Source organism: Ascidiella aspersa, chromosome 1, assembly GCF_963924565.1.
Source record: "Ascidiella aspersa chromosome 1, kaAscAspe10.2, whole genome shotgun sequence".
Classification (NCBI taxonomy): domain Eukaryota; kingdom Metazoa; phylum Chordata; class Ascidiacea; order Phlebobranchia; family Ascidiidae; genus Ascidiella; species Ascidiella aspersa.
Window position 1 is genome coordinate 30372866 of NC_139447.1, and position 23391 is coordinate 30396256.

The 23391-nt window shown below is 35.5% G+C and overlaps 3 protein-coding genes across 3 annotated transcripts; 2 read left to right on the top strand and 1 right to left on the bottom strand.

The window, feature by feature from the left end:
- The first annotated feature begins 5318 nt into the window (after positions 1-5318).
- Positions 5319-8308, top strand: LOC146169711 (sperm-associated antigen 8-like). The gene is made up of 5 exons (XM_083389333.1): positions 5319-5462; positions 6330-6553; positions 6920-7034; positions 7522-7584; positions 7896-8308. The coding sequence occupies exons 1-5, from the start codon at positions 5376-5378 to the stop codon at positions 8016-8018; spliced, it is 612 nt and encodes a 203-aa protein (XP_083245459.1). The 5' UTR covers positions 5319-5375; the 3' UTR covers positions 8019-8308.
- Positions 8309-8495: 187 nt separating this feature from the next.
- LOC146169712 (elongator complex protein 4-like) lies at positions 8496-10942 on the bottom strand. The gene is made up of 4 exons (XM_083389312.1): positions 10726-10942; positions 9589-9909; positions 9002-9351; positions 8496-8815 (listed from the first exon to the last, which is right to left on the bottom strand). The coding sequence occupies exons 1-4, from the start codon at positions 10929-10931 to the stop codon at positions 8577-8579; spliced, it is 1116 nt and encodes a 371-aa protein (XP_083245438.1). The 5' UTR covers positions 10932-10942; the 3' UTR covers positions 8496-8576.
- Positions 10943-11579: 637 nt separating this feature from the next.
- On the top strand, positions 11580-21533 carry LOC146169713 (putative ATP-dependent RNA helicase DDX49). Its single transcript, XM_083383213.1, has 11 exons — positions 11580-11771; positions 13641-13850; positions 14247-14364; positions 14959-15057; positions 15191-15286; positions 15568-15708; positions 16439-16616; positions 18151-18298; positions 18808-18896; positions 19513-19584; positions 20070-21533. The coding sequence occupies exons 1-11, from the start codon at positions 11648-11650 to the stop codon at positions 20205-20207; spliced, it is 1413 nt and encodes a 470-aa protein (XP_083239339.1). The 5' UTR covers positions 11580-11647; the 3' UTR covers positions 20208-21533.
- The last annotated feature ends 1858 nt before the right edge of the window (positions 21534-23391 follow it).

Consider the following 23391-nt stretch of genomic DNA (forward strand, 5'->3'; position numbering starts at 1 on the left):
AATGATCCTGGATACCGTGTTTTGACCCCTTTGTTTGCCCATTAACTTGAATGGCTTTAGGTAGATATTTACAAGTCACAGTATAATAAAATTCGTAGCTTAACTGCTTTAGGTTGTAGCAACAAGTTTGTTTTTTTCTTAAAAATTGTTGATTTCATAAAAAGAAAACATTTAACCAGTCGTGACTTTTTTTTACTTCCTGATGCCCTGAAAGGGTAGAGACAATCGAGCGTCAAAAATCAGGGCATTCTAACGGCAAAAAACAAACAAGGCGGGCGTACTTTTCGATAGCAGAGCAGCAGCCGCAAACCAACAGCACTCGAAAGGGTAATCCAAAAACGCCCAACGCCGAGCCGGGGCCAACAAAGACTTCATTATAGCGCCGCATATTTACGTACACAGCGCCGATCTCCCGGGCTCGATGCGGTCGCTCCTCGCGAAGACGAACAGACGCGGCAGCGATCACGTCACTATGACGTCAATCGGTCAATATGCACGCGCGGTCGCTCTTTGTCGGGGGATGATGCGAGCTGCTGATCGGCTCTTTGCGAGCTGACAATCAAAATGTCGGATAATGCGCGCGATATCGTTGGCCGTTGGGATTCCTCCGCGTTTTTGTTGTTGTGCTTGAGGATAAGGGCATAATGGGCAGGTTCGGCGTTTTTTCGCTTGAAATATATATAGGCTACACAAGTGGTTTTTTTTAAGTAGGTCGCTTTGTAAGTGTGTATAGATTAGGTCGGTAAACAATATAGGCGACCATCGGGCCATCTTACCGCAAGGATATTGCAAAATAGACACTTAGAATCCATGCATTTAGAAACTCAGTATGGCTGTAATACCTTGATCTTACATCCCGCATTACACCCCATATTCTAGTGGTTCCTAACCTGTGAGTGAGTAATTACACACAAATCACTAGTTAAAAATTAGAGCGTTAATCGTGACCAAATTATAAGGAGTCCAAGCCTATTTTAACGTTGAAAAACATATTATCAGCCTTTCCTAAATTTTGTTAATATTTACTGTTTATTTTATCGCAATTATAAAGTCTTTCCAGTGTTGTTTATTCCATAATTGATTATTTTAGGCCATACCTTACAAATTTAAATAAAAGGGGTAGCAGAAATATATAAACGTTCGTCTCAAGGGTAATAGATTTTAAAATATTGCAGAACCAATGACATATTTTTTGTGGTTGCAAAGCGCTTTAAAAGCGGGGTTCAATGGACTCCTAGTTAGGGTTCAATTCAACGGTAACCTATTGCTTGAAGAACATACGTGATAAGTGGCTATTATATTCGTTGCTGGTCAAGGAAGACAATTTTACATTTGATTTTTACACGTAGCTCCAAGAATATGCCATATAACTCGCCATTTCTTTTTAAACGAAATATTTTTTGATTAACTGCTTGGTTCCACCGAGCTATCTGGTTAGGTGTCACGAAAAAAAGCGCTGAGAGCTATCTGGTTAGGTGTCACGAAAAAAAGCGCTGAGAAGTCTGCATTCAACAACAGTAGTATACGAGATTTGCCGGCTTGGTTCACAGTTGTCGCTAAAGCTTTGTTAACCAAAGCCTCACTATGCGACGGGCACCTGTATCGTTGCGCCTCTGTAAAACGAAGACGGAATCGTGACCGCTGCTGCACGTACCGACTGACCTTTCGCGCTAATGGCAGACGGCAGCCGGGCGCGAGGCACCGCGGGCTTAAGTAAACAGGTCACACACCAGGAAAGGAAACTCGCCGCTCGGTTTTCTGTTATTCACGAAATGCGATCGACCTTAAGCTCGGGCGGACTTGACCCAACTGCCCACCACAAGACTCGATATGCCAATTCTGCAGAGTTGTAAACAAGCCGCTATGAGAGTCACAGTCAAGTTATTTGTGAAATAACTCTATTTGAAGTATTTTCCAAACATATCTAGTCCCCCCCCAAAAGTCGTTCGTTGTCTCGTCAAACCACTAAAATAAAAAAACATTAAATAATAAAGTTGACAAACTCGACCGAATAGTCTATGATCAAAACAACACAACCAAAAAGTGACCAATACGCAACCTATAGTAAGCAAGTCGTTTTACGGGCAAAAATTTAAATAAATAGCCGGATTTAGTACTAAACTCTTTTATAAAAACATAATTTCAACTCAAGTAATTCAAATTAATGACTTACGTCCAAGTCAAGTTAATTGTCCAAATGACTTAACTGAAATCACTTAAAAACAGTGACTTGAATGCACTCAAGTCAAGTCGTTGACTTTGGTCATTACATCAATGCAATTCCGAATAACTATAGAACTATGCGATTCCATCAGGCCCAAAATAAGTTATACAGCAAAGCTCGTTTGATAAGGTAAACACTCTTCATGAAAAAGAGTTTAGCCTACAAAAAACGACACCCGTTTTCGCTGAAATTGGTACAATATCAGTAAAAGGGCACGACAAGCGCCCTAGTCCCTCCGCAGCGCTCTGACTCGATGCCTTGGGAGCCGGGATTGCAAATAAAATCCTGTCAGCGTTGCGCTATTCAATTAAATCCGGTTCGTCGTTGTCGGCCTCGCTTTGAGTGGGCGGGCGAGCAAAGCTCTTGACCTTACCCACCGAGGGCTTCGCGTCTGTCTGGCAAACAAGGCGACACCACAGGCTAAAGCGTTAGCAAAATAGTCCAAGTGGCTACTGGTAACGGCATCACACGCCGAGAGCCGTAAATGAGGTGTTTGACTGCTTTTACAGTTCTTGGGAATTTCGAGGCACGTAAATGCCGAAAAACGAAACCGGCCACACCTGTAAACTTGTTTTTCCGCAACGTTTCAATGAGTTTTGTTTTTCCTGCACGCCCTTGTGTTCACTATGGAACGCGTTAAATTTTACATATTATGCAAACACATTTTAAAACATCATTAAACCAAATTTTAGCGACGGCTCAAGGTTAAACACTTGGCAAATCCGCCAAAAAATGCTTAAAAAAGAATCCCATGTGTGTTAAGCTATCAACCCAGACTAAGGTGGGTATATGCCTTATAGCAAATTGGCCGGGGGCAGAAGTAAAGCGCTTCCTCTGAAGGCCACAGATTAGATAAGCTACAGCCCTTAGCAGCTGACTCCGTGAAAGCCCATTTCTGTGGCATTTCCTGTTTTTCACAACCTGACCTTTTCGTGACCACCTTTTTACTTTCGTGTGATCAAGGCAGATTATGAACTAAGGGAAGTGGTGGTGACACTGGGCCTTCTTTGTGTTGTCACATTGTTTCCTGCGCTTTTCAGCATTGTTCAATTGCTTCGTGCTCACTCACTAGCCACATCACAGTCACCAATCACCATCTCAACTAATGTAAAACAAAGTTCTATTCTGTTAAATGCGTGTTGAATGCAGCAAAGTAAGTACCACAGCCCTTGTTTATGGCGCAAGTTTACCCCACTATTGTACAATTTACTAGGCTTGTTTTTTTTTACAGAAGCTCAGCTTTTGCAGTACCCGTAATTAAATTATACTGTGTTTAATGATTTTTCTACTGAAAAACCACCCACGTTGTATTTTATTTCATAAGAGGCCTTTCTATATAATACTACCACAAAATCTTTAAAATAATCACAAAAGTTTTCAGATGGTACCATTTGTTCACAAAATTAATATTACTTCACTTCCTTATAAAGGATAAAATGTAAAATGCTGTTTTTATGTCAAGTTTGAAAGAATGGACCGCCTGATAAAAAACATACTTATTGAAAAAGCATTATGCGCAATAAATGACAATTATTTGTAAGATAGATGTTCAACCAATCAATAAAGTTAGTTTTTTAGGCACCTTTTAAGCAGTAGTAGTGTATGTGTGACCATTTAGAGATTTCAATATTAAATACAGCAGTCTTTATATGTGTTCTGTTCTATTTTCAACACAGCATCCGTTTTAATGTTGTGATATTTTTTGTAGTTTTACTAATTATCTAGGTACCAGTATATTAAAGAACATAACCAGTTAACCACCACAGTGTAATTACCAGTCAAGAAACATTGCACCAAGTAAATAGAAACACTGTTGCTCAACTAGGATACCTCTCTCAATTAGGATACCTTAATAGAAACACACAAATTATGTTAGAATATAATGAAACACTAATTTTAACTTACTAATATATTTACAATAAACAAATTACTGTACAGTTGAAAATATTTAGTGCTGCTAACAAGTCCTTTGTTCTGTATCTACACTTATTATATTACTACGAAGTATACATAAAAGCTAGGTAATATAAGCTTTACTAAAATTGGTCCAGTCAAAACAATGAAAGAAGTAAATTACTAGTGGAAGTTTTACCTTTTGTCATAACGAAATAAAACATATATACAAAAAATTGAAGCGACAACTTTGCAAGTTTTGATTTGAAACTGACTGGTACTTCAAATTAAATATCAATTCAAAAACAGCTTTGATTATAAATTTGGCACTTAATCAGATTCTATTATTAACTTTTGGAATGTTGCTATATATTTTTGGTGGTCTGCTAGTCTGTAGACTGTTATTTAAGTGCATTACACTTATGGGTTACGTTCATACACACATGTTCAAAAGTATAACAATGATTCAACTCTCAGATAGATACAAGAAAACTCATAAACATACTGCACCGACTAAGTGTCTGCATTAACACATTGCCATTGGTGCACTCTGCGCAGTGACAGTATGTTAAATCACATTGTTTAAACACACTGCATTGCTAAACAATACGTATTAAAATAGAAACATTGGTGTGTCTCTCAAGCTCGCCCATTAAGTATACTGCTGTAACAATTACCACAGTAGTTGCCTATGTAAAACCTAGGTAAAAAGTGGGCGCTGGTCTAGAATCCTACCACAACGTTGAAATGATTATTAAGCAATGCATAATATGTGGGTTAGGGTGTCGGTTAGTGTTTGGGTGTGGGTAGGTCAAGTAATATTGTTTAACACTATTACTGGACTCACCCAAACCCAAACGCTAACCGGCACCCTAACCAAAATAATGTTCATTGTGGTAGGATTCTAGACGAGCGCCAAAAAGTGGCCTATGTAAAAAAAAAGGAGATTTGCCTTTGCACAAGTTCGCTACCTTTTGATAAATGCTTTCTTGTTTCAGTAACAACTATAATTAACGTTTAGCTAGGTAAATAAACCAAAACATTTTTTTGATAAATATTCATTGAAAATTTATCAGTGATTGTTTTATGAACAAACTTAAATGTGCATTTAAAAAATTACCCCTTCGGAAATAAATTTTCTATTTTCCGATTTGTGCAGCCATGTGGAACACTGATGTTGTCATGACGTTTCCGATGCTTGCGTAAAAAGCTATTTCTAAAAGTTTTTGCTACTTTTTCGCCGTTAAAAATAAAAAAAATGGCGACAAAATCGATAGAAGGAAGAAACGAAATCCGTTTTAACAACTCTGGCGGAAGATGCCTTCTCGAAAATTGGGTTGAAGAGGTAACAGATAGTTAGTGGCAACACGCTAATTTTGTTTTGAAGCTGCTGTTATTAGGACAGCAGCACCGACGAGGTAGGGAGCAACTTTGTGCTCGTGTAAAACCCCCGATTGTGCACCAGTTTTTTTTCTAGTGATGTTTTAAAACCATTCAGATTATCTGCTTCTGCAGTTTATTTGTCTAGACCATTCCACTCAGAAATAACTCTTTGGGGAAAGCAAAACTTTCTACAATTCAATTTTACTGAAGGCTTGAAGATTTTAAAAGAATGACCTCGTGTTTTGTTGCTTTTAAGTATAAAAAAAATCTTCTTTATTTAAACCTTCTTTTCCATGCATAATTTTCCAAACTTCTTTAAGGTCTGCCCATAACCTTCTCATTTCCAAGCTAAACAGTCTGGTTTCATCCATTCTAGTGTTGTAAGGTTTATTTTTTATTTCCGTTATCATGCGTGTTGCTCTACGGTGGACTTTTTCTATTGAATTAATTTCATATTGCTTGTACGGTCTCCATGCTTGAGCAGCATATTCAAGTATCGGCCGGAGTAAGGTCTTCAACTTGCATGATAAACTTGCCCAAAATCAACCTGTTTAAAAAAATGACAAAAAACAACACAAAAAGCATTCTCAATATAAAGATAAAATTAATCGAATTAAAAACTAATTTAATAGAAAAACAAATGATTTAACATTTAAATTCATTTGATATGATTAAATAAATATATAAATAAAACAATGATTTTCATAATAGGTCATTCAGATCTGCAATAAATTTGATAAAGGTTTAATCCTAGTAATCAAATAATGACATAGCACGTTGGGTTTTAATTTTAACAAATCACTTTATTATTTGATCTTATATTTTACAGAGAGCGGTTGCCCCGTTGGAGCCCACTGATGTCAACTCAGAGTGCACAAGCAGCGCTCAACTACATCGCCATGGGCACAAGGGACTCCTCACCATTCAGCTTAAAGCAAATGCTGAGAAACTGACAACTGTCCGTGAGTCCTACCAACAGCCCAAATTTCCTGAAGTCAGAACTCGGGGAAAGAAAGAGGAGCTTGTTGAAAGAATGCTATACAATGAAATAGGGTGAGCATTTTAACAAGATACTGCCATTAACACTTATTTTATTTCTTATTTTACTTGGTAACTATTATTTTTTTTACAACAACTGTAAACATTAATGCTATATAGGAGTTTTTATTTTGCTTATTGACATTACATTTTCTTGTATTTTGGAACACTATATACGGATCTGTTCATAAGTTTAATGGTGAAAATAACAGCCCAAATAGACATAAAAAGCGACATGCTTTATTATTCAAACGTTTCGGCAAATGCTCATGCCATCATCAGTGATATCATATCAAAAATTGTCTGGTTTAATATTAAAATGTACGTGTAAGTAACAAAATCCTGGTATTTCTAATCAAACACTATCAACCATTTACTCAGGGAAGAAACTCATCGCCAATTCAACCCACCCCCACCACCAACAGAATTTATAACAATCAAGCAGCAAGATTTTGACAAACCCGACTTTCAATCAACCATACCTCCACCAACAAAGGTAATTTTACCACAGAAGGTAGGGCTATTAAGTCCTCTTTTCGCAAGAAAAAATATTGGTTCTCCAAGGCGTTGAACTGGCCTCCTTTTAGCATTTTCTTTTGTTATTTTAGCAGAATTGTATTTTTATGCGACTTTTGGCATGAGGCAGAAGTTTAGTTAAATTACAATCTTTTAACAGAATGTGTTCTATCACATTTCTATTAATGTTTTCTATAAAAATGGGTGAACATTAAAAATTTATGGTCTTTGAATCTGGTAATTAAACTTACCTTGTTTTGTGTCTTTTTGGCTATTAATTTTCTTTAATGTGCATATAATTATCCAAAGAGAAATGTGAAAAAATAAACTCCATTTGCATTGTACATTTTGGACTTTCTTTGTCCTCTATTTAAGCAATTAAAGTAGGCATAATTAAAGTGCTGCTACCAGGATTCATGGTAGTTGAAGTTATTTTTTATATGATCATTGTTATACATTTCTTGCAGGACCACAATGTTAATACTGAACAGTGCATAACGTTTTGGTCAACCCACAAAGACAAAATCCATGTAAGTAGAGCAATGCTGTTTAACCTTGCTTGCATCTGGATCTTTATGAATCTAAAATATTATAAATGGATAAACCAAAACAGTGCCATTTAGACTAATAAAAAAACATATATTGTTGTGAGTTGATCAACAAAACCTACAAATTTACTTATTAAACTAGACAATGTTTAAATGCTTTAGAATGACAACCTAGCTCTGCTATGTATTTTTTCTCAATACGGAAGCTTTCTTAAAATTTTAATTAAATAAATCATTTTGTAAGTTTTGAATTAACATTTAAAAACATTGACCACTTATGGAACAAATTTCAGGGAGTGTCTCAGGTCAAAACAAGGGACACACCCTTCAAGAAAAATACTGCCTTTAGTAAACCGATTTCGGAATACATGGATCAACCTAAACCATATGAAGACGAAGCTTACCCAAACATGTGAACATTGTGTTAAAATCTTTAATAAACACCAAAATTATTTACCAAAAAATCATTACTTTGAATTGTGTCATTGGATTTTTTAATTTTAAACTTTTCTGCCTAACAATGTTTTTACCAATAGAGGTGAAACGCGTTTGGTAATGTAGTTTTAGTTAAATGGTTTCAGAGGAAAAACTAAAAAGGATTTGATTTGTTTTTAATCATAAAAATACTTGCTCCTCTCGGGATAGCCCTACTTTTGTTTTTTATTGCTACTGTGTTTGTCTTTGTACTTTGTAGTTGAAATAAATATGATAAAATAGTTGTTCCTTTACTCTACACAGTTTTGTTTTGCAGCCAAATTAGGTAATATTTTAAATATACCCACAAAGTAGGTGCTGTTTATTATCCAACGCATTGTCTTGAGTCAACTCAATCAACAGAAATATTTCATGCAAGGCTATCAAGCTTTTATGTTTTAATTACCCAGTATAAACAGCCTATAACAGTTTAAAATACCTACTAGAAACACATCACTTGAAATAAAAACAAGTCATGATTACTAAGAGTAAGAAATTTATTAAAAATCCAAATTCTTGCTTAAAGTAGTTCCACCACAAGGTGATGATTTTGTCGCTCTCTTTTCCAGACTGCCCTCCTCAATTCCTTGTCTGCTTACAGTTTCAGAAATGTCAGGTGGAAGATCCAAGCGCTCGATAACAAATTTTGTCTTTTTTAGTTCGAAGGCAAGGTCTAGGTACTCTGGCACGAATGGCGCCAGTGAGTTGAGACAGGGTAGTTTGTGAATTTTGAAAAGACCTGTTCAATCAAAATGCGTTAAAAATTTGTTTAAGAAATAAAATTGAAATATATTTATTTATTTTTTTTTAATACACCTCTAAAAAAGTTCTAAAGATCTGATAAAGAACATTTAAATTACACAATAACATTTGAATTACACATATAATGGCTTCACATCTTACAATTAAAAAAAACTTAACATACCGTGATACTGCTGATAAAGTGGATTCTTTTTCTCCCCTTCAAAGGATTTGAGTTCTAAAGCACAGTCAGAAAATTGCCTGAAACTTTTGATTTGTGCCATAGAAAATAGTTCAGTAGGAATAGTAACCAGGCAAACCATTATAGTGTTTCTGGCCAAAGCTCTTAGGCAGTGCAGGAATCTTAAAATCCTCTGAACATCTTGTTGTTCATTTGTGCACCAAACTGGCGAACCTAGGTTTAAAATAGTAACCCTTAACACATTCAGTTTTATGTCGGCAGTAAACGAAGAAGTTGATGGAAGAGTATAAGAAGACTGTTCTGTTTTTTCCTTGACGTATTTCATTGTGTACCTAAACAGAAAATTTACATATTTTAAAAAGTGATTAAAAACATATTTTAAAGAGGTATGTCAAACAAATTACAGATTTGTGAAAGGGACTAATGAATTATTTACAAAGCAACTCTATATATGTTATAATTGACTTTACATCAAATACAAGCAAACCCAAATGTTTATTACACTCAATGTTACATACTGTACAATAACTAGATCACATTCACACTGGAGTTTTATTAAAGTAACAAACCTGAAGATGTCCTTTTCTTCAGCTTCAAAATCAATTTCAAGCAAGTCTAAAATATCAATATGGCACTCTTGAATAGTTACACTGTCCATTAATTTGCTAATGTCGTAATGATGTCCATACTTGGAGAAGTCAGACAAGCTTTTCTGTGCCTTTGGCAGGTTATTATACCTCATTGCAATGTTCATGTCACCTTCAGCTTGTTTTGACACTTTGTCAGCATTAACTGCTTTTGGCAAGGACTCCATCATTTTTTTGGGAGGTTCATTTCTTGATATAAGACACAACCCATGATCACACATTACCCCTTCAGCAAGGAAATATCTAAAATGTAGACAAATCATTTAAAAGATTAAATTAATTTAGTAGTAAGCAACTTGCACATCATAACTATAGATTCTTTACCCCTTATGTATACATAAATTTGTATTTGAATCAATTTATTTGCACAAACATGTCACTGCATACGCATAAAAAGCTAAACCAACATCACAGATTACAATTCCTTTTTGTAATAACAAGACTTAGTGCCATTGTTGATAAGACTGAAGTCAATTCAAGTAATTTTTTCCAAAAGCCTTACGTCTAGTAAAGTCTTTTAAAAACAGTGAATTAAGTGTGCTTCAGTCAAGTCATTACAACACTGGTGGGCCCAAATTGCTTTCACAAAAAAACAAAACAATTTGTCTGTGCACTTGGCATAACATGACGACTAAGATCATAGAAATATAGAAGTTTTTTTAGAAAGGTACAATGCACTAGTTGCACAGCTACAACAAACAGCCGATTTGTTTCTCCTTAATTTTCATAAAATGAAAAGTTATTAGTTAGCTTTAAGGTTGATTCACACTAGACGTGTTTTGCTTCTGGAGTTAGCGTCCAACGCAAAACGCTAGAGTTGTCCAGTTCACACATAACGCGTTGGCAGCGTTAACGGCAAATTTCCTTGCTTCTAACCGAAAGCGTCAAAGTTGAAATATTTCAAATTTCCGCAACCAAAAGCATTTGCAAAAACGTTTTACGTTAACGCTCTGGTTTGGACCAACCTTTACAAGTTTATCAAATAACAAAATAATGTAACAACATTCTTAGTAAATTGAAATAAATTCATTTATCAACTAACATAGCAAAATAACTTACTTTGTCATAATTTTTGCAAATCTGTTTGTGGAATCTTCCTCTATAAGCATGACGCTACCGACAGGCAAACCACCCCCTAGCAGAGCATCTAATGAAGGTATTCCTGTTGATGTCAACAATAATCCATTGTGAATTGAGGCCTGTGTTCCTGGAAGTGCTGCAGTAGGTTTGTTGGAACCTTTCTTTGTAAAGGTGGTTTTCTTCATGTTCGGCTGACAAAATTCGGCGCTCGTCTAGAATCCTACCACAACGAACATTATTTGGGTTAGGGTGCCGGTTAGCGTTTGGGTTTGGGTGAGTCCAGTAATAGTGTTAAACAATATTACTTGACCTACCCACACCCAAACACTAACCGACACCCTAACCCACATATTATGCATTGCTTAATAATCATTTCAACGTTGTGGTAGGATTCTAGACCAGCGCCCAAAATTCAAATAAATAATGAATTAAAATGCTTTAAATACTTCGCTGGTTTTTATTACTCGGATGTTTTTTTGATATTCTTGGGTAAAGTTATTATGCTTTTCTGAAATAAAAACACATTGGCAATAATTCAATCATGCATGACTAAAGTAATTATTTAATGGGGATTTCCCCTAATTGCTAACAAAAACCTATTTTAGTAAGTAAAATACCAATGAAAAGCATACTTCAGTTTTAAAATATCTGTAGATATTGCAGCATTAATATTTAAATTGTGTTTATCAAATAATTATAACAAACTAAAACTAGTATGTTTAATTATCGCTAAAAAGTGAGTTATTGTAAGATAAAAAATGGCGTAAAACTGTCTTTATTTAGAACCACACGTAAGACACATTAAGTATACGACTGGTAAACAGTAACACGTTTTTGGTTATTGGATTAACGTTCCTGTAGTTATCTTATTTAACTGTAATTGTTCGCCATTGAAGTTAAAATGGAAAAAGAAGGGGACTTTGACGATCTAGGACTGAACACATGGATTGTTGACCATTTGCAGACGATGGGTTTCAGTAGGCCAACGCCTGTTCAATACAACTGCATTCCACCAATTATTGAAGGTATCTTCTACAGCAGACTTTAAGGTTTTTCAAAATATCCATCATCTGATGCCTTAATTTTAATCGGGAATTAAATGTAGGCCAAACGTCAACAGCTATATACACTTAGTAACTTGCATGTTAAAATGTGTTCAGTGTTAGTATAATTTCTTCTCAGATTTTGTGGTGCTGGGCTAGAATCCTACCACATCGAACATTGTTTGGGTAGGTTAAGCAATACTATTAAATAATAACACTTGACCCATTACCAAAACACTAAATGACACCCTAACCCAAATATTGTGTGTTGCTTAATGATTTGTAATGCTGGGGTAGGATTCTAGACCAGTGCTGATTTTTTTATATGTTTTTGGGGTTTTGTGAAAGGTGTTGTATGTTGTACAAAACCTCCATATGATATGTTATTAGAAAAAAGTTTAAACATATTTATGTTAAACAATTTTGATGAAAAACAGAAATGATGTTGCAGGCTTGATTGCATTTTAATCCCTTCCCAGGTTGGAAAGTTTGGCCTGCGCGGGGGATTTATGCCCCACGTAGTAGCACTTTCAGCCGCGTATTTTGTAGAAAATGTGTTCAGCCGCGCCAACTTCTGTATAAAACTACATTACCTAAAAATGAGTAATACTGCTAAAATATAAATACAGGCTTTAACAAACTTTACTATTTATGAGAAGTATATTAACCTAATAGAAACGTTAGTATGGCTTTTGTAAAACTGACGTCACGTTTATTTACTCATCACTCGTGTATGACCAAAAATTTGTCACCTTAAATCAGGCCTGCACGACTAATGGTACAAGGGCCACAACAAGCACAAACAAAAATTGACGTGGCGCATACTGAAGTTGCATAACATTTTTTAACGCTAGTCTATAAGACGTATATAATATAATGCATCATATAAAATCCCCTGCGAAATGCTAAAAACGCACAGTTCGGCATTTTGGTCACGCATCAGTGGACAACGGTCATGTGTATAGTGACGTCAAATTAGGCAATATCGAGTAATATTGCATATTAAATGCTACACTATCCAACTTTTCAAATATTTACCAGCGCCCGCACACCAACCAAAAATTGTGCAGTGCTTCCAAGTATTCTTAAACGCTGTAAACCTGTAAGTTTATTATAATGTGGCAACTTACAACTTTCGGTAGCCTGATGGTTTATTTTCAGCCGCGCAAGTTCAAGTCAAAATTTTATTTTCAGCCGCGCATTTTTTCAGCTGCAAAACATCTCCCCCGCGCAATATCCAAAGTTTCAATCTGGGTCCCTTCTACCCAAAAAGTTTAGTGTTGAATGCCTGCCCCAAACCCACCAGTGAGAAACCTACCAGCCAGCCTGAATTTCCAATGAAAATAGCCTTTGACGTGATTTCATAGAGAATTTTAATTCGTATTTTTTATTGTAATGCTACAACATTCTACCCCAAATGATGTATGTCTCTAGTGTTATTTTGAAGATTCTAAGCCAAACAACTTAGACGGGGAGGCCCTAGAGTGCCTTTAGGGGCATAAAATAATTAGGAAAAAAACTTGGGCATAAATATTTTATATCAACAAACTATGGAATGCAGGGACACATGTGACCAACAAGCCTGGGTTTGGACCACCCTGTTCTAAATATATCCAATTTGAATTCAATTCTTTGTTCGGTTTTCATCAACTAGTTTTCTGTAATACCTAACCTAAGCAATCTTTTCATATTGTTGCCTGTTGGTTTATTGACTTATCACCTTATATCTTTAGAAGAAATCCAATATTTTGTAGGATGCAAATTGCGTAGCATACAAAAATAAATTTAATTTTGCTTTCCTGTGTAAAATGAAAACATGCATTAACCAATTAAAAACTTGTGTTTTCTTAGGCAAAGATTGTTTTGGCTGTTCGAAAACTGGAAGTGGAAAAACAGCTGCTTTTGCCTTGCCTGTCCTACAGAAGCTGTCAGAAGATCCATATGGTGTGTTCTGCCTTGTGCTTACCCCCACTAGGGAACTGGCTTACCAGATTGCAGAGCAGTTTGCTCTCCTTGGAAAACCGATCAACGTCCAGCACTCTGTTGTTGTTGGTGGAATGGGTAAGATTTGTGTCTACTATTTTTTAATTAGATCGCTTGACGTTTTTTCATATAAATCAAAAAGAAAACAGCCTGGGTCTATTTTTTTATACAATTCATCTGTACCCAGTCCATGCACTTTTATACAATGAGCACAAAAATATAGTTTGCATAAAAAAAATGGTCAGTTATAAGTTTTGTTTATATTATTTATTATTTATATCTGGTCACCTTAAATTTGCCACATGTCCGTAAATAAATATTTTATTTCCTCTTATGCCAATCCAGCAAGTCTAAATTAAATAAAAAAATTGAAATAATTTTTTTTTTTTTTTTTTGATAAAGCTGATGTCTGCTAAATTTAAAGTTGGCTGCTTCCATGGATGAGGTTTCATTCAATCCATTTAATCATTGCAGATATGTTAAAACAAGCAGCAGAGTTGAAGAAAAAGCCACACATAGTTATTGCAACCCCTGGAAGACTTGCAGATCTAATTCGCAGTTCTGAGGAAAATGTAAAATTCAACAAAATAAAGTAGGTGAAACCAGACTTGGACAACTAGATAATTCTAGTTTTGTAATTCAGTGAATTAGAGCAAAATGCGGCTAATTCTAATTCTAATCTAGTTTGCAAATTGCCTGTGTGCTCTAATTCTAGTTCTAATCTAATTCAGATTTACGAAACATCCTACTTTGTCCAACAACATTTTTAGTCTCTTTTGAATTCAAACTCTTTGGTTGAAACGTAATTTTCACAGACTAAAAATCATATGCTATGCTAAAATGCTTAAAAATTAGCACGCACATAATTGACATTCCTTTTAAAATATTCCTATTAAAATACTTCTCGATTTAAATGTAATTGATTGTGAATAATAAAATGTAGTTTTAGTTTAAATTCTTGTTCAAATTTGTTTTTTTTAAGAATTCGGTAATTCTAATTCAAATCTAATTTGAAAAAACTCAAAAAGATCTAATTCTAATTCTAATCTAATTTTAAAAAGATAAAATAAATCTAGTTGTCCAAGTCTGGGTGAAACCAGATTTTAGGGCTAGTTTTGTATAAAAACTACGAGGCCACCAGTTTATTGTTTTGTCATGATTGCCTATAAATTATTATCTGTTGTAGGTTTTTAATTATGGATGAAGCCGATAGGTTGTTGGACAAACTGGATGGAGACTTCACCGAAGATTTGGATGTTATATTTCAAGCGCTTCCAAAACAAAGGTAAGCACTGATTTTTTTTAAGTTTTTGTAAGTTTTTTCTTTTGTTTTACACTGTAAACCCTGAATCTAATGAGACATAAGAAGTGGCGTGTGGTAATACATTTTAACATTAGAAATATATTTTTTACAAAAGGCAGACACTTCTGTTCAGTGCTACCTTGACTGACACACTCAATGAAGTGAAAGAGCTATCCACAAAGAAACCATTTTTCTGGGAGGCAGAAAACCAGTAAGTATATCCTAAAAATGAAAGCTTACGATAAATAAAACAAAAGGATTAAGGAATTTTGCTTAACATATAACATGCTGTATCAGGTTAAATATCACACTGATACAATGATTAATGCCAGTATTTTAAGCAGCCTTTATTTACACTGTTGCTTTAACCTTTCTGCAATACGTTATATCAATTTATTGTTTTATGTTTTTTATAAAATTGAATATGTGTTGTCCGGTGGAGTTTGTCATTTCGAACCTTTTATATTATAATACTTGATTTATACTATGCAGGGTTTCAACAGTGTCTCAACTGGACCAAAGGTATATCTTGCTGCCTGAACATATTAAAGACGGGTACTTGGTGTACATCTGCAAAGACCTGCTCGAGAAGTTTCCCGACCACTCCATTATGATCTTCACCAAGACATGCAAGTATGTCCATGCTTGACTATAAATTAAGTGTTCAAATATCCAAAATACTGTTGGTTTAATGTCGAGATGCATCATACTCTTTATCCAACAAAAAAGCACCAGCTTTTAGTGTATTACCCATAGCCAAAGTAACTTTTACTCAAGCGTTTTTGTCATGTGTCAACTTTAAACATTTAGGTTATATCTTTGGTTAAACAGCCTTAACCAATGTATTCTAAAAACAAAATCGTTTTTAACAGATTTATGGTAAATATATCACTATGGGCCAAACTAACTGTAAAATAGAAAACTCTTTTGCAGGTCACTTTGCAAACTTATTTGTAACATTTGTTTACGGCCCGTGCTTTTATCCAACAATCCTAGATTGTAAGCAGTTATTAACAATCAAAATAACTTTAGAGAGAAATCAGACATATTTGTGAAGAATGCGTAATTTACGAAACGCAACAACAAAAAGCCATGAGTAAATTCACTGATTGTTTGTGTATTGTAAATATTGTTGAACTTAGAAGACTGCATTTAATGCATGCATTTATCACGTAACATATAAATACACTGAGTTTATTTCCTAGATTACAATTTTTTGTACTCCCGTCGGCCATTGTAGACAGGGGGGTACTAGAAAATTTCATGAAAGCTCAAAGGGTACGAGCGCTAAAGAGGCTAAGCAACGCTGCCCTAATCGAATCAAAAAGTGGTATTTTTATTAATAAAACTTTGTTTCTTGTAGAAACTGCCAGGTGCTTGGCATGCTGCTGCAGAAAGCTGGCTTCCAATGCGTCGTACTCCACTCGCTGATGAAGCAACGTCATCGACTCGCCGCTCTGGCCAAGTTTAAGTCGAGCAACACGCGGTTGCTGGTCGCCACCGACGTGGCAGCGCGCGGACTTGATATTCCCGTTGTTCAGGTAAACACCGTTGCCAGGTTTGGGTTTTAGCGAAACTGCAGGGGTTCCTAGACTTTTTTTACCGCGGACCTCTAGAATTTGTTTTTACTTCGCGTGAACCACGGTAGGCAGGAAACTGTAGAGATATCGTCATAAATTGACGTCACAATACAAATAGACTTTAGAAATATGCTGTTTGCGGTCAAAAAATGTAAAAGTGAATTGTAGTCTAGATATACATTCAGTGCAAATACGTTTTATTTTTAATTAAACTCTTTTCTTTACAAAAATGATCAAATTTCAAATATAGACTAATTTTTGAATTAGACTTTGATGGACCCCCTTAAAACTAGTACACTTACCTCCAAGGGGTCCATGGACCCGGTTTAAGAACCCCTGAGAACCTGTCTATTTAGGCGCGAGCGTTTTTGCAGATTCCGAAACATATCAAAATCAGTTGGATTCGATGTGTTTTTTTTACACTAGCGTTATTTCCAAACTCAAGGTGAACTGCGGTACAGTGGCTTGCTGAAAACTGTGTCGAATATTTTAGATGCAAAAGTGCGACTGATGTTTTTGTGCTCGTCCATATGGACACGTTTTAACTGAATTAAATGATGAATTAATTAATTTAGGCAAAAGTATTTTTTCCTCAAGGTTGTTTATTTACATTTCCACAAGATAGTTTTTTTCCGGTTTTGGCCAAATTTGAAGGATGCGATAATAAGTCATATGAGTTCCGCCACTTAATTTCTTCCGTCCCCGTTTCGTAAAATTACTAATTTTGTTAATTTTTTTTTAAACACACCAAAAAAACGAATATTTGTTATGATGGGTATTACCGTATTAGATAACCCATGTTTTTACCTTACGGCAGTGGTTTTCAACCAGGGTTCCGCTATTACAGTCCCAAGGGTTCCGCAATTTTTTAATTGTTTAGCTAATTGAGGTGTGTTTGTTACACTGGGGTTCCTCGAGCCAGTGGAATTATTGCACTGGGGTTCCTCGAGCCAGTGGAATGTTTCCATAGGGTTCCACTCCAGCAAAAAGGTTGAAAAGCACTGCCTTACAGCATTATCCGATATGGGTTAAAAAACTTAGTGTGTTTATTTCGTGCGATGTCGACGCATTTTCTGAACAAGACGAACAAAAAATAAAAATAAAAGATAAAAACTAAAAGATATTTACGCAAAGATCCTGGCGGGACTTTTTTTAACGCTGTATCTTATTTTTATTTTTTTGATATGTAATCAAACACGTTTTTTCTACCTTTGGGTGTATTTTTGTTAAGCCGAAAAGTGACTTACTAATTATTAACCAAAATACAAACCTTTATCTGAAAACCTGTATCGCATTACTTTTGCACATTTCAATTTTGAGAATTTTTCTTATTTAGCTTTTTAGTAGTACGCCCAACGTTATCTGAATAAGGTAGATTCTATACCATATCTTATAAATATACGCCACTACCCGGATTTAAAGGCAAAAAAAAAACTACTGTTTGCAAGAGGTTTAACATAAAATGGCCTCCAATTAAAACTGTCATTCCAAACAGGTGGTGATCAACCACAACGTTCCAGGCCTTGCCAAGAACTACATTCACCGCGTCGGTCGAACGGCCAGGGCCGGTCGAAGCGGTCTGGCAATCTCGCTGGTCACACAGTTCGACATACATCGCGTGCAGAGTATCGAAGAGCACATCAGTAAGTATACATGGGTCAAAGTTGCCAAAAACAATGTTGGCCCGGGACCAGTTTATATAGCTGTATATGAATTATGCGTTTCCTGTTTATCGATTTACGTTTCTGCCATTTTCCTTTACTATTTATTTAGTTAAAGGATAAACACTAACAAAACAAAACAAACTAAAAATGTAAACATGCCCCGTCGACCCCCAAAAATATCCCTTGTAACGCAAAAACACAGTTGGAAAAGAAAGGTTCTTTCAAATTAATATAAAGGCCCAGACTAAAGGTTACCTTCTGACTAAGAATGTCCGATATTTGACATTTTATTCTGATACCGATACCCACATTTTGGAACCAGCAAAATTAGTAAAATCGAAACGTCCCAAGATCCAACTTGCTTTAGTGTAAAAACGTTTAGTTACCTTTAGTTGTTAATTATTTTTCGATAAATTTGTTAATCTATTTTTTTGAATAAATTAAGGCCTTAAAGGGGAAATTTACCTTGTGACTTTTGCTTCGCGCAGACACAAAGCTGAAAGAGTACGATGTAAACGAGGATGAGGTACTTAAAATTCTCACCAAGGTCAACGTCATGAAACGAGAATCCGAGCTGGTAAGCTGCTCAGTGCTCATTCATAAAAAATACGCCCTACCGTATTTTTGTTTTTCTCTACTATGCTTGTCGTGGTTTTTTCTTTTGCGCTGTCTAAAAAGCTTGTGATTAAAAAAAAACTTTCAGATGTTGATAAATTTGTTTAAAACACAATGTTTGCTGTTTTTAATCTCTGTGTTATAATGGCTTAAGTCAATAAACTGACTTGAGTGCAATTATGTCAAAGTTTTCAAATGACTTGACTTAAGTCATTTTGGTAAAATTACTTGGCTCGGGGCGCTTTAATTGAATACAGTTTTAGTAAAATTGGGTTCTTAAAGCCAATTTTAGATGTAATAAATGTTACAGAATTATCTCGGTTTTTAGTGTTTGCTTTGCGAAATATTGATCAAAATGGTATGCTTTTATTAACTTTATAAGTTTACTATTTATTTTTAGAGTCAATTCTTGCAATGGCAATGGTTAGTCGAGACTTATTTGTAGAAAATAACTTGGACTTAAGTTATTCTGCAACTAACTTGACTGTCACATTAATTTGTAGATGACTCGGCTTCGAGACATTTTGAAATGACTGGTTTACAACACTGATTAATGCCCATTGCCTTTGCTTTGACAGAGAATGGAAAGCCAGAAGTTCGGCGACAAGAAAAAGGCGAACAAACGCAAGGCTCTCATCTTGGATGGAAAGGTATCATTTTTTACCTAAATGGAAACGTTGATTTTAAACGACAAATTCGACGCCCTTAAAGGAAGTGTCGAAATTACGTTTTACTTTTTTTTGATATAAATGGAAAAAATGGTGATTCAATTCATATAAATCCTATGACCGTTTTAAATTAAAAGTGTTTTTTTTTTTTAATGTTAACCCGTTTTATAAAAAATAGAAAAAAATTAAAGTAATATATTGCCATATATTTTTAAAAAAAACAAGTCATACTTTTCGATTTTATAGGCGATACAACAACTTGCCCTAGTAATAATTTGTATAATATTTATTGCTGAACCCATTTTGCACACTAATTTAAACAGTGGTCATAATACAGGGTAATTATTAAAGTAAATTTAAGTTGGGAGGGACTTTTAACACAATTTTACATTCAAAAGATTAAGAGTGCTTTTCGAACGATATTTCCATCTTGCGACGTATTTTCACAAGACAAAAATCCTTCACAGAATCCTGACGTGGAAGAAAGACGGGAGCGAAAACGTAAGTTCAAGAGACTAAAAGAGGAAAGGCGCGCGAGCAGAAAAGAGAAAGAGAGCAAAGAGCAGGAGGAGCAAATGGATGAGAAACAGGAGCAAGCCACGTAGAGATCTCTTCCCTATAAATTCCAAAGGGATATTTCGGGTCGTCTGACAAGATGCAAGCACAGCGTGGAAAGGCAATCGGTTTCTTCCGAAAGAAACGTCCTGTGTCTTTTGGACAAATATTGCCTCATGTAATAACCAGGGATGTCCGATACTATTTCGATACCGATACTTCAATTTTTTAGACAAAAAGTATCGCGATCCAAAACCAAATTACGTCATTACTACGCCCCACCGAGCAAAAAAATTAAATTTAAACATATTTTTTTCCTAACGTCGCCGGTCAAACTAGGGCGTCCCAATCCCAATGTCGAAACTAAAACGGTCGATGCCAGACCGACGGACCCCGATCGCCCAATACCCTCTACCTACAGTTTCAGGCGTGTTTTAGGCCTTATTTCGATGTAGTTAGGTCTTATTCAGACGACTTCGATCTCAAACTACTGAATATTACTGCATATTTGGCTTTATTATTTCGTTGGTCTTAATACTATGGTTTTATAGATTTTTCTGCATAAGATATTGTTGATTTTTAGGTCATATTGTGTGTGCCCCACTTGGCATCGGGTATATAAATATTATCGGTCATCCCCAGTAATAACTAGCAAGCCGTTCGTCCATTGCAAATGCCATGGCCAGCTTTATTTCTACCCCTATTGTCAGTGGCTCGTCAGATGGAATCGCTTAAATTTGCAATACTTCCTTTCTATCGGAGAAATTATCATTCGAAACCATAGAAATATTCACTGGTCGATAAAGTTATACCTTGTAGAGTTATAGTTATCGCTTTTCCTTATTTTTTGCGTAAAACTGTGGCTTGGCACGAGATTTGCTAAACGAAAATAAAAGTCGTATTAAGGTGAAAATAACTACATTAAAACGTAAAATGTATTGCTTTGTTAGAATAATGGTTGAAGGTTTTAGTTCGATGAGGAAGGAATATTAAAGCTAATATAGAATTGTGTAACGTTTTGAAAGTATTTCTAATCATTTTCAATTAAGGAATAATGTGCCGAATGGTGATTTCAGTGCGTTTTAAATACTAGATAGTGTTGTTTTACACTGACAAATGAAATGTTAAACCTCTATTAAAGTACCAGGAAAGTGATCTAGAGGACTTATTTTTACGTCTTTAATTTAGTTTCTTGTGATTGAAAAAGGGGTAGTTTTTGGTGACTATACACATTTGTGTGTCGTTAATTCCCTCGTAGTTTAGGAATTTCGTTCATATGTTATGTTGGAACGCCATTGTATTAAGTCATATGCTAATTTTGTTCGACTAAAAGTCAAGTCAATTTTTTCAAGTTTTGTGGATTTTAACCGAATAAAATCAACATTTTTGAGATTTCTTTGAAATTGTTATGAACGTAATTAGACTCTTCTGTTTCAAATGTACATTAGCGCACGAGGTTTACTGACCACAACGTTGAATGGCCCTAAACAAAAATTATAAATTCAACAAATTAAGGTTCTCTATTAGACAAAAAAAATTAGGCATAAAGTCATTGGCCCTAAAAATTAGCTCTCTAGCCATATACAAAACTGTCCTACAAAATATCTAGCCATAAAAAGCATTGGTCGTACAAAACACTGTTAAAGATTCTACATAATACAGGTCTGTCTTGTGCAAGAAAAATACTAGTCATACAGTGCCTACTACACATCCTGTTCGATATAATCTTTCGTTTCTGCGCATTCATAAGGCGACGTAAATGTCTAATTAGGTTCCCTTATGACAATAGTGGTAGTTGCTTCTTGTCGACAGGTCGATGTTAGATATTTGCCAAAAGGGTAGCGATTGTAAACAAGTTATGCAGTGCATCAGTTAGTAAGCAAGTTTATTAACCTTTACTTGTGACTTTTTAGTCCTAATTTAATTTAAAGTGCTTCTCAAACCGAAACTTGTTGGGTCGCATGAAAAGATTAAATGAAATCGGTTCCAAGGCAGATTTTTTTTAGATTGCTGGAGCAAAACGCCAAGTTAACAAAAAGTTTGTTGAAGTTAATTGAGTCGTATGTTGTATTACCTATGTTTATTATTTGAATCGCCGCAAATAAACGCCGAGAAGGACTGATTTAAACCAACGAAACAGGAAAAGGAAAGGATTTCACCTTTGGTAGATTAAGATATACCAGGTCACAAGTACTTTTTCAGTATCTTTGACAGCTTTGCTCTGGTGTTAAAGTCGCTGCCTCCAAGAAAATGCAACGCGAAACACCATTTGCGTGTTATTTTATATGTACGTCCGACGTCTGTACGTAAGATTAGTATATAGGCCAGTGGTCGGCGACCACAGGTAAGTTGCTACCGGTCCGTAAGTTTATACTTTATTTTATACTTTTAAGTGTCGACCTTCTTACTTTTGCACATTGTCAGTATTTTGGGTTTTTTAAGACGTAGGCATAATTAGGCCTATATGTTGTCTTACTACAGTGGTCGGTCGGCAAATTTACTTTTGTCGCGGCCCAAAGCATTCTTTTCAGAGTTTTTGAAGGCCACTACGAAAACAGTGGCGGATTCAGATTTTTTGTTTTTAAAGTGGAATATTACACGGCGCCTTGATGCCCAAAACACTGCCATGCCATTACGTAAAACACACTATAAGTATAAAAGAAGAATATACGAGCGAAGCGCAAACATTTTGCGTTTACATATAATTAAAGTTGGAATAAATATAGTTCGACAGGCTCTCAAGGCCACATTTGACACGTGGGTCTAAACCACAATAAGACAATTTAAAAATTCTAGTGTGCAATGAATGTATGGCTATCACGTGGCCCAAAACTACATGATAACACTAAACTATTCAAAAGTAACTCGCGGCCTACTAAAAATGGCTCTGCGGCCCGCATTTGGGCCACGGACTACAGTTTGCCGACCATTGTTTTACTCGGACGTTTTAGAACTCGTTACGACTAAACAAATTCAAGGACTACATTTAATCAAAGTTAATAAATTTCCACTACTAAGCGTTCACAAACGGCCAGTCCGTGATAAGATTCAAGTTTTAAAAAATCGGTCCGTAGTGCAAAAAAGATTGCCGTCCCCTGCCTTAGGTGATTGGCGAACCTCGATTTGGTTCGAAGCGTCTGTTTCGGGCGCAGTTCGTATATTAGTGTGTTGTACAACTTTTTCTGCATGACTTTTTGCTCAGTAATGCAGTTTATAAGCCAAAAGAAGGAGACC

What these genes read in the sequence shown, in the direction of transcription:
- LOC146169711 (XM_083389333.1), top strand. Translation starts at nt 5,376, where the DNA reads ATGGCGACAAAATCGATAGAAGGAAGAAACGAAATCCGTTTTAACAAC. An exon ending in TCGAAAATTGGGTTGAAGAG is followed by an intron (nt 5,463 to 6,329) that starts GTAACAGATAGT and finishes TATATTTTACAG; the next exon opens with AGAGCGGTTGCCCCGTTGGA. An exon ending in CCATACCTCCACCAACAAAG is followed by an intron (nt 7,035 to 7,521) that starts GTAATTTTACCA and finishes CATTTCTTGCAG; the next exon opens with GACCACAATGTTAATACTGA.
- LOC146169712 (XM_083389312.1), bottom strand. Translation starts at nt 10,931, where the DNA reads ATGAAGAAAACCACCTTTACAAAGAAAGGTTCCAACAAACCTACTGCA. An exon ending in TTTGCAAAAATTATGACAAA is followed by an intron (nt 9,910 to 10,725) that starts GTAAGTTATTTT and finishes TCTACATTTTAG; the next exon opens with ATATTTCCTTGCTGAAGGGG. An exon ending in GAAGAAAAGGACATCTTCAG is followed by an intron (nt 9,352 to 9,588) that starts GTTTGTTACTTT and finishes TTTTCTGTTTAG; the next exon opens with GTACACAATGAAATACGTCA.
- LOC146169713 (XM_083383213.1), top strand. Translation starts at nt 11,648, where the DNA reads ATGGAAAAAGAAGGGGACTTTGACGATCTAGGACTGAACACATGGATT. An exon ending in GTAAAATTCAACAAAATAAA is followed by an intron (nt 14,365 to 14,958) that starts GTAGGTGAAACC and finishes TATCTGTTGTAG; the next exon opens with GTTTTTAATTATGGATGAAG. An exon ending in TGAAACGAGAATCCGAGCTG is followed by an intron (nt 18,897 to 19,512) that starts GTAAGCTGCTCA and finishes TTGCTTTGACAG; the next exon opens with AGAATGGAAAGCCAGAAGTT.